The sequence below is a fragment of the Callorhinchus milii genome, unplaced genomic scaffold, assembly GCF_018977255.1.
Source record: "Callorhinchus milii isolate IMCB2004 unplaced genomic scaffold, IMCB_Cmil_1.0 Scaffold2, whole genome shotgun sequence".
Lineage (NCBI taxonomy): Eukaryota > Metazoa > Chordata > Chondrichthyes > Chimaeriformes > Callorhinchidae > Callorhinchus > Callorhinchus milii.
In genome coordinates, this window is record NW_024704743.1 from 3105505 (window position 1) to 3115724 (window position 10220).

The window sequence follows — 10220 nt, forward strand, 5'->3', positions numbered from 1 at the left end:
CGAACACTCCTGCTTCAGGCCGCCTCACCTCCCGGCCTGCTCCGCGCCCCCACCCACCAGCCCGCCTCACCTCCCATCGTCCCTCGCGTCACTTTTTCCTCACTCCGCCTTACGCCGCCTCACCTCCCAGCCTGCCCCGCGCCACCGCCGCCTCACCTCCCAGCCTGCCCCGCGGACCCAGCGTCGGCAGCCTCAGGCGGTGAATCGCAGCTGCGAGGGGGCGGATCCGTTGGATTTGTTTGGGCGTTGCCCTGGGCAACGGCAACGGGAACAGCCTCGCAGCCTCGTCACGTACCAGGGTTCGAGCCCCCGCTGCCTCACGAGAAACACACGCACATCACTCTGCTCCAGTCCTGGCCAGCAATCACCGGCGTAAACTTGGCGCCTGGCGACCCGCCTTCACGGTCAACCACAGGGCCGCGCAGCGCTTAATAATAATAACCCTCGCATTCGATAGAGCGCTTTTCACGTCGGGAGAGGACGTCCCAAAGCGCTTCACGGAACACACTGTAAAGTGAATTGACTGTATATGTTTGTGGGCGAACGCGGCGGCCGATTGCGCACAGCGATGTCCCACAAACGGTCGTGGATTGAAAATGACCAATTTATTATTGTTTTTGGTTTTGGAGGGATTATTATTAGGCTCTGTGTGGAGTAAGGAAACTTGCCCAAGGTTTCGCCCTCTGCCTGGGATTGAACTCAGGTCTCTCGCTTGCAAAGCGAGTGCTCTAACCGCTGAGCTACAGGACTCCACAGCGCGCGCTTGCGGGCAGCACGGAAACCCGACCGGAGGGGTTCACATCACGGGGGGGGGGGGGGAACGGCCAGAGGAAAGAGCGAACAAAGCCGGGTCGCAACGACTCGGTACGCTGCCTTGGGGAGGCGCGGGAGGTTGGAGGTGGTGCGGCGGCTGGAGAGTGGGAATAGGTCCAGGGGGAAGGTTTTTTTGAGGATGGGGGTGATGATAATCCCTCCAAAACCAAAAACGATCATTAAAAATTGGTCATTTTCAATCCACGACTGTTTGTGGGACATCGCTGTGCGCAATTGGCTGCCGCGTTCGCCCACAAATATACGGTCAATTCACTTTACAGTGTGTTCTGTGAACCGCTTTGGGACGTCCTCCCGACGTGAAAAGCGCTATATCAAATGCAAGGATTATTATTATTATTATGAAGCGCTTCGAGGGCATGACAAGGTACATCCAATGCAAGGATTAGTATGTTTCCAAACCAACTATATGGAACGTGGAAATTTCCTGTTGTCTGATATGGTATGAACACTGTATCCCCAAACCCTGCCTTGAGGGTATGTGCCTATTCACTTAATCCTGGGAAACATGAAGCACAGGTTGGTGAGGATCCAAGGCTTAGGGGTGTACATTGGAGTAACTGCTGGCATTTAACCAGATAAAAGCAGGTAGCTTGACTTTGCCAATGCAAGTATTGTCTGGCAAGGTTACGCTGCTCGTTTGACACTGTACACATTAGGATTTTGGTTCATTGAATTAATAGGAGCTGAGCGGGATGATTCCTGCCCTGTTGCCTGGTCTGCACCTCAAAGTCCTGCCAATGAGCCAGGCTGGGCTGTCACCAGCAGTGCCCTGGAGTACTGTGGACCCGCCCGGTGCAGGAACTGGTCCAGTGACTGAGGTTCAACAATGGTGAATAGGACAGAGTGGAGTACCCAATGCATCTCTGCTGTATCTGCCCTGGAACATTTGACGCCGACAATGGGAACCTCCATTAGTGCCAATTTTGCACTCAGCAGTTGTACAGGTCTATGACTTAGCCAAAGAATGAGATGAAATAATAATAATTACATTTGATAGGGCCTGATCACATCTTCGAGATGATTCGAAGTGCTTCACAGAATATACTATATAGTGGCTGCACATTTTGCAGCCAATTGCGCACAGCAGTGTCCCACAAAAAATCGTGGGTTAAGTGACCAAATTACTATTTGTTTTTAAAGGGATTATTAACCCCAGAAAACGATCCACCAATCGAGTTCCTACTTGCTGCTAAGCAAACAGAGGCATGTAGAGAAAGGAAACTTACCTAAGATTTTGCCCTGCCCAGGAAACGAACCCAGTTCCTCTGGCTTGCAAGGCGAGTGCTCTAACCACTATGCTACAGGACTTCATGCATGAAATGGCTTGAAGAGCTTCTCTCACTGAAGAGAAATCCTGGCCAAAGCTCCCAGCCATCAGTGCTTTCAGTGCATCGGCGCAGACTCGATCAAGTGAGAACATTTTATTTCAAATAGCATACAAGATACAACAGTGAAGAGAGACACCCGTGGACAGCAACAAAATCACAGGTCGATAGTCAATGAAAATATACAAAGATCTATTGATTTTTAGTTTCTTTTACATCTTCTGTTTCCTTCAGCCTTCGCTGGTGAGTGAGAGAGTGTTGCTCGCAGGTCCTAGCTGTCATCCCACAGGGGCTGTTCACTACTGCAATCAAAGGGAAGAGATCATAGAATATTACAGCACAGAAGGCGGCCATTTGGCTCATCGTGCTGGCTCTTTGGAAGAGCTACCCAATCAGTCCCACTCCCCTGCTCTTTCCCAATATCCTTGCATTTTTTTCCTTTTGAAGTACCTGTCCAATTCCCTTTTGAAAGTTGTTATTGAATGTGTTTCCACCAGCCTTTCAGGCTGTGCATTCCAGAATGTAATAACTCTCTGTGTAAAAAAAAAGTCTCTCCTGATTTCCCTGCTGGTTCTTTTGCCAATTATCTTGAACCTTTGTCCCCTGGTTACCGACCCACCTGCCAGTGGTAACAGTTTCTCTCTATCTACTCTATCAAAACCCCTCATAACAACAACAAGATTACATTTGTATAGCGCCTTTCACGTCGGGAGGATATCCCAAGGCATTGGACAGTGTACAGCATTTCAGACCCAAGATGGGGTTGGGGGGGGAGAAGGGATATGCCTCTATTTATAAAGATGTGACTCTCTCCTCCACTCATCTCCATGCTGAGACTCTCACTACAGCAGGAGATTTCCTAGCCCTCTCCACTGACCCCGAGGTCTCTGGAACTCCTCCCCAGAATCCCTCCATTCCGCACCCTCTCTCCAGGCCTTTCGCTTCTCTGCGAGTTTAAGGCCCATTCAATTCTGCCTCTTGGTTTAACGTTTCAACCGAGAGATAGCATCTGCAGTGCAACCCCAGCACTGCACCGGAGCGTCAGATTAGAGTGTATGAGCTCCAAGACTCAACTGTTTTTATATACATCTCAATCAGATCGGCACCCTTAACCTCCACAGCTCCAAGCAATAGAATGCCAATTTACCCAGGCTCCGAGCATTACTAAATCCACACCCAATCCATTGATGCAGTGCGTGGTAGTGGGAGCCACCCTTCCCCCCTGCTGGCTGGCACACAGCCCGACACATAGCACACAGCCTGATACACAGCAACCAGCCTCTCACACACCACACAGCCTGGCACACAGCACTCTACACAGCACAGAGCACGACACACACCCCTATACACAGCCCACAGCCCTATACACAGCACAGAGCCCGGCACACGGCCCTATACATTGCACATAGCCCAGAAAACAGCCCCTCACGCAGCCCTAAACACATCATACAGCCTGGCACACAGCCTTACCTTAGACTTGTTCTGGACGGGTAAGTACAGCTTGAACTCCGCGGGCAGCTCGTCCTCCGAGTACAGTCTGTCCGAAAAGTAAACTCTCCGAATCCGGCAATTGGCGTGTATCTGAGAGGCAAACGGTATTAATGCTTTAATGGCAAACGTTTTACAAACCAACACTGCCGATTCCACCAACCATTTTCTGGCCACTCAGCCCTACACCCGACTGAGGCAGAGGAACTGAGAAGCACCAGTTGGATCAATTCTTGAGAGAAAATAATATTAAGAGGCATCATGAATTTCAGTGCAGAGCTCCATTGGGAGAGCGAGCATCAGGATAAACACGATGGGGAGAGAGCAGGGAATGGGAATAGAGTAGAGAGGGTTATTATCCAATGGCTCCTGACTGGGGAAGGGGGCACCACGGGGAGAGGGTGGGTGGAGGGTTGGTGCCCGCACTGACCTGGACCCTCAGTGTCTCGATGTAGTTGGTGCCGTACGCCCGTCGGGTGAAGTCCGACAGGTTGAACTGGATTTGGTTCCAGCCGTCGTCAAGCCGCATGGGCATTGTGCAGATAAAAGGCTTGACTCGCGTCGTGCTCTGGTAGTTACTTGCTCGGAAACGTCGACGCACATTCTTATCGTCCAACACCTGCAGAATGAGAGGGAAGGGCAGAGAGTGAGGGGGCAGAGAGGGAGAAAGGGGGTAGAGAGGGAAAGGGGGGCAGAGAGGGAGAGAGGGGGGGAGAGAGGGCAGGAGAGAGGAAGAGAAGGGGGGAGCGGGAGGGGGGGGTGGTGGAGAAGACGGGATAGAGAGAGGGAGGGAGAAAGGGGTAGAGAGAGAGAGAACAAAGAGAAATGAGAAAAAGGCAAAGAGAGTGGGTAGAGTGTGAGTGGGGAAAGAGACACAGGATGGAGGGGGAAAGCGAGAGGGGAGAAGAGGACATACAGTCACTACACTTTATAGCAATAATAATCCTTGCATTTGATATCATGTCTTCGAGACGTCTCACAGCAAACACAATAAAACAAAGTTGAGTCACTTTTTCTTACCTGAACCTCGAAGGTGAAATATTTCTTCAAGTTCTTGATGATCATGACGAGGAACGGCAACTTGATCCCGAGGGTTTTCTTGGGATCTGCCGGGCACGTGATGTAGGTGGTGCTGAGGGGCGGGGGGGGCATGTGGAGGGCAGGGGGGAAACAGGGTAAAGTAACATTAAAGCAGAGACATGACACCCAGAAACAGCGGCTTGTGACGTTCTCCTGACAGGAAACGCACTGTATAACTGTAAATCTGTAATCTGTTTTCTAACTGGGTTGATCTGTATAAGGTGAACATCAGGAAGCCCATAGCTTAGTGGATAGCGGGCTCACCTCGCAAGCGAGACGACCTGGGTTTGATTACCGGGCAGGGCAAAACCTTAGGCAAGTTTCCTTACTCCACACGCCTCTGTTTACCTAGGAGTAAGTAGGAACCCGGTTATCATTCGATTGGTGGCTTTCTGGGAGTAATAATCCCTTCAAATAATGTTTTTAATTTTTTTTATAACCATTTGTGGGACACTGCTGTGCGCAATTGGTTTCCGGATTTCACTCGTGGAATACACAGTAAATTCACTTTAAAATATACTTGGGAAATCGCTTCGAGAAGTCTCAACGACGTGATAAAGTGCTATATCGCATGCAAAGATTATTATTAATATCAGACATTTGGGCAGGGGACCCAATTGAGATAGGACCTCATCGAGGGATTAGGGTTGGATTATATGGATGTTTCCATTTATTGGTGAGTCTATAACTAGAGGATATAAACATACACAAGTCAGTAACAGATCTAACAGGGATTTTACGAGGAACGTTTTCATACAGAGGGTGGTGGCAGTGTGCAACTCACTGCCGGTGAGAAGCAGAAAGCATCAATGTGTTAAAGAGGAAACTTAACATGAAGGAGAGGGGAAAAGAGATAGTAATAAACACCGACACATCCTAGTAGGCTTGGTCCATGTCATATCTCTATATGTAACTATACAACTTCTCTCCAACACAAGGGACATTGGGGAAAACTACTGTACTCTCGACTGAGATCAGTAACTCAGCACAGATTTGGGTTTGAACTGGGAACCTTTTCATAGAATCACAGAATATTATAGGAGGCCATTTGGCCAAATTCTGCTCATCTCCCCTCTGGTTCTTTTGTCAATTATCTTAAATCCATGTCCCCTGGTTCCTGACCCACCTGTCAGAGGAAACAGTTTCTTCCTATCTACTCTATCAAAACCCATCATAATTTTGAACACCTGTATTAAATCTCCCCTCAACCATCTACGCTCTAAAGAGAAAAATCTCAGCTAGACAATCAGCAACCCTAGTCTGTATGGTCTTAATATACTCTCCCCAGGAGGGATGGAGGTGGTGATGAGAAGCATATTGAGAAACACAGACCTTACAGCCATTATTAGAGACTCACCTGACATTGGTGCCCTCCACCTCCAGCACCAGAGACTGGATGTCATTATCTGTGATCCTCTTTATGTGTCCATTTCTCACCTGAACACAAACAGATTGAGCTCAATCCACGACTATTTGTGGGAGACTGCTGTGTGCAATTGGCTGCCATGTTTTGCCCACAAATTATATAGTCAATCCGCTTTACAGTATATTCTGTGAAGCGCTTTGAGATGTCTCGAAGGCGTGATAATGTCAATTGCAAGAGGTCTTCAAAATGGTGAGAGGTTTTTAGAAGGTGATGAGAGAGAAACTCTTTCCACCCACCAGTCACTAAGTCAGTATCTTGAGAGTATCAATTTAATATCCTCACCAAAACAACATAGCAAAGTTTGAATTTTACCAACGCAAACACAGTTAGTTATTTGCATGTAGAATACCTGACCAACCACAACAGTTGTTTTAAAATAAATTAACAATAATGATACTAATAATTGGAGACAGTGCGGGGAATGTTGAAACATCTGAAAGTAATAATAATAATAATAATCCTTGCATTTGATATTGCGCCTTATCATGTCTTCTCGACATCTCAAAGTGCTTCACAGGATATACTGTAAAGTGAACTGGTTGTATATTTTGTGGACAAAAGTGTCTCAAAGCAGCAATTGCTGTCAAGTGCAGTGACCTAACAGTATCTGTAGTGACTCGAGTATTCGAAGGCAGAAGCCATTTTGCACCCAGCAATGTCACCGACAGCCAGAAAATGTCAAGAACCATAACAACCCACAGCACCCTTCACACGGGCAGCGTGTCGAAAGCTGCGCTGTGACAAGGCTGGACGCCAAGCAAGGGAGAAGGAGAGGTGACCATAGGCGCGTTCAAAGAGGTGCGTCTTAAATTTGTTTTTTTGGGGGGTCATCCGGGTGTCTGACATATGCGGAAACCAATCACCATGCGTCCCAACGACAATTTGAAATCCCAGAGATAGATAGTGCGAATGGAATACGCACTCTCTCCTGGAGGGATGTATCCAGCGTCCGGAGAGTAATAGGTGCAGGTTAGCAAAAGCCAAGGCTTGGGGACCCCAGAGTGTGCGTTGGGCTAACTGTTGGGAGTCTAAACCAGCTGAATTCACACACCTCGCCATTGAGAACAACGTCTGGCCAGCATTCCCGCTGCTTATCCAGCAAGGACCACCCTCTCCGTGAGGGATTTGGCTTGCAGGGTGAACGGGAGCCAAGTGGGAGGATTCCCTGCCCCAATGACTGGTCTGCCTTTCCAAGTCCAAGACGATGAGCCGGACTGTGTTGTGATCAGCAGTGCCCCGAAATACTGAGAACCTGCCCGGCTGAGGAATCGGACTACTGAGATCGCCACAGAAGGGCGGCTCGATTCAGATATTCCGTTGCCAAGCATCTCACCTTGAGCCGATTCAACTCCAAGGAGACCCTGCTCACCTCGCCCTCTGACGCCCTCTGATACAGCGCTGGGCGGAGCGAGCGCTGCGTGGTTGGAGATGGCATCTTTCAGATAACCGTCACAATAATGCAAGAACGATTACGATAAACAAACAACCCTTTCCGAGAGCCACGGGACAGGATCCAGTCTAACATGCGAAATCATTCTCGCGATCCTTATACGCGACGCAGCGCCTTTCGCCTCAGGGGGGACGTCTCAAAGCTCTTCGCGGGAGGATTTACTGCACAGTGCGGCGGCCGTGCGTTTTGTGGGCAAACGCTGTGCGCGCGGCAACGTCCCACAAACAACCACGCAAGCGTGCGACCAATTTTAATCGGGGGAATTGTTGGCCAGGACACCAGGGGAGAGAGAGAGAGAGAGGGAGAGAGAGAGAGAGAGAGAGAGAGAGGAACTCCCTTCTCTTTTCCAATGGCGCGGCGGGATCGTGAAGATCCACCCGGACAGGCGCAGACCGGGCCCCTCGGTTTGACCTCTGGTCCGAAGGACGTGCGCCTCCGACGATTGCTGGGGGTGGGGGGTGGGGGGGGGGGGGGGTGGGGTCAATCTAACCCTCGGTGGGGTTTTGCCCACAAAATACGCGGTCGCTGCACCGTATGCGGTAAGATCGAAGCCGCGAAGCGCTTCGAGGTGTCTGAACGAGGCGATGAGGCGCTATCATCAAGTGCAGGGATTATTATTATTATTATTATTATTATTATTATTATTATATACTGTGTATATGTTGCTGTGAAGGTGGGGACCAACTGAGCATTTGGTCAAACGTTTCTATGAGATGTTATTTTGTCCCCCAAAATATCAGCCGCGTTTCACACACAGCACATGGCCTCCATCAAGGCCACACCCCCCCCCCCCCACCACCACCACCACCACCAGCCCTCTCTCTCGGACTCCCCCAGAGCCTGGGCCTAGGCTGCCCGCGCGCTCCCCCCGGGCTCGGGTACCTGGGCTCCTCGCTCTCCCCTCCCCTCCCCGGGGCCTGGGCTTAGGGCTCTCCCCTCCCCGGGAGGCCTGAGGCCCGGGGCTGCCCGCTCTCCCCTCCCCTCCTCCCCTCCCCTCCTCCCCCTCCTCGGGGGCCTGGGGCCCGGGGCTGCCCGCTCTCCCCTCCCCCCCACCCCGGGGCCCGGGCTCCCCGCCCTCCCCTCCCCGGGGCCCGGGGCTCCCCGCTCTCCCCTCCCCACCCCGGGGCCCGGGCTGCCCGCTCTCCCTCCCCTCCCTTCCCCGGGGCCCGGGGCTGTCCGCTCTCCCCTCCCCTCCCCGGGGCCCGGGGCTGCCCGCTCTCCCCTCCCCGGGGCCCGGGCTGCCCGCCCTCCCCTCCCCTCCCCGGGGCCCGGTCTGCCCGCCCTCCCCTCCCCTCCCCGGGGCCCGGGCTGCCCGCCCTCCCCCGCCCTCCCCGGGCTCGGGTACCTTCTTGTCCCAGATCTGGAGCGGTTTGCTGCCGATGCTGTACAGGATGGAGAGGAAGCCGCTCTGGAAGGTGTTCTTGAACATGTCGCCGCCGCTCAGGGCTCCGCGGCCGCTGCTGCCCAGCGCCGGCCGGTTGCTGGGCTGGTCGCTAAGGCGGTTACCATGGCGCCGCTGCGGGGCGTTGCTAAGCGCGTTGCCATGGCACTCCCCCCCCCCCCCCCCGCCCCCCCCGGGTTCTGTTTGGGGAGCCACGTTACCCGGGTGATGCACCCTTCCCAGGGGGGGGGGGGGGGGGGGGGGGGGGGTGACAGGTCATCGGGCAAAGAGGGTGCCGCACGCAGGAGTCCCGTCAGCTTTCCAACGGGGTTCGAGCCCCGCCCGGCCCCGCCCGCCCAGCCGGGGATCGGGTGGGGGGGGCGAAACGTTGGGCGGGCTTGCTTCGCTCGGCACGTACCCCCCCCCCGCCCGGCCCCCGGCCCCCGGTCGCCCCGGTTTGTGGGAGGGGCGCGGCCGCCGGGTTCCGCCCGCAAAATGCGCGGTGGGTTCGCTTTGCGGCCCGTGCTGTGCGGCGCCTCGAGACGCCTCGAAGACGTGATAAGGCGCGACATCGAGTGCAAGGATTCTTACTGTTATTACCGAGTTACTGTACACAGAGGGGATAGAGTCACTGTTCGGATCAGACGATAGGAACAGGAATAGGACATTCAGCCCCTCGAGCTGTTCCGCCATTCTGTAAGATTGTGGCTGATCTGTACTTCAACTCCAATTATCTGTCTTTACTCCATATCCCTTGATACCCTTACCTAACAAATATCTATATATCTATTTTATATTAACATGGTCACTGTTAACATCAGGACTAACTCTAAACGTGAGATGGTGGATTTCCTCAAGTCCAAGATTCAGGGGATCCGCTCTGTTGCCTCCGTCCTTTCTATCTCCCTCTTTCCCCGGCTTCCACCTATCACTCCCTTTTGACCCTGTCACCCCCTCTACTCTCACCTCCATTATTTCCCAAATGTAGCCCATCACCTGCTCTCTTGACCCCATGGCTACCCCTCTAACGTAGCTCCCAGCTCCACCTCCTTGTCGCCGTTTAATGGCACGGTACACACTCCTTTAAAAATCACCCCAGACACCCGCCGGTCACGGTGACGGGTTTCCATGTGTGTCAGACACCCGCCCGGTCACGGTGACGGGTTTCCATGTGTGTCAGACACCCGCTGGTCACGGTGATGGGTTTCCATGTGTGTCAGACACCCGACCGGTCAC

General features: G+C 52.7%; 1 protein-coding gene across 1 annotated transcript; it reads right to left on the reverse strand.

Annotated features, from left to right (window-relative positions):
* Nucleotides 1-2240: 2240 nt before the first annotated feature.
* cfap20 (cilia and flagella associated protein 20) lies at nt 2241-9114 on the reverse strand. The gene is made up of 6 exons (XM_042332073.1): nt 8949-9114; nt 6085-6164; nt 4668-4779; nt 4078-4266; nt 3630-3740; nt 2241-2461 (listed from the first exon to the last, which is right to left on the reverse strand). The coding sequence occupies exons 1-6, from the start codon at nt 9030-9032 to the stop codon at nt 2459-2461; spliced, it is 579 nt and encodes a 192-aa protein (XP_042188007.1). The 5' UTR covers nt 9033-9114; the 3' UTR covers nt 2241-2458.
* Between the last annotated feature and the right edge of the window lie 1106 nt (nt 9115-10220).

Bases quoted from the DNA above. Each gene is read 5' to 3' on its own strand.
- cfap20 (XM_042332073.1), bottom strand. From the start codon at position 9,032: ATGTTCAAGAACACCTTCCAGAGCGGCTTCCTCTCCATCCTGTACAGC. The intron at 6,165-8,948 runs GTACCCGAGCCC...GTTTGTGTTCAG, and splicing joins TCCAGATCTGGGACAAGAAG to GTGAGAAATGGACACATAAA. The intron at 4,267-4,667 runs GTAAGAAAAAGT...CTCATTCTGCAG, and splicing joins ATTTCACCTTCGAGGTTCAG to GTGTTGGACGATAAGAATGT.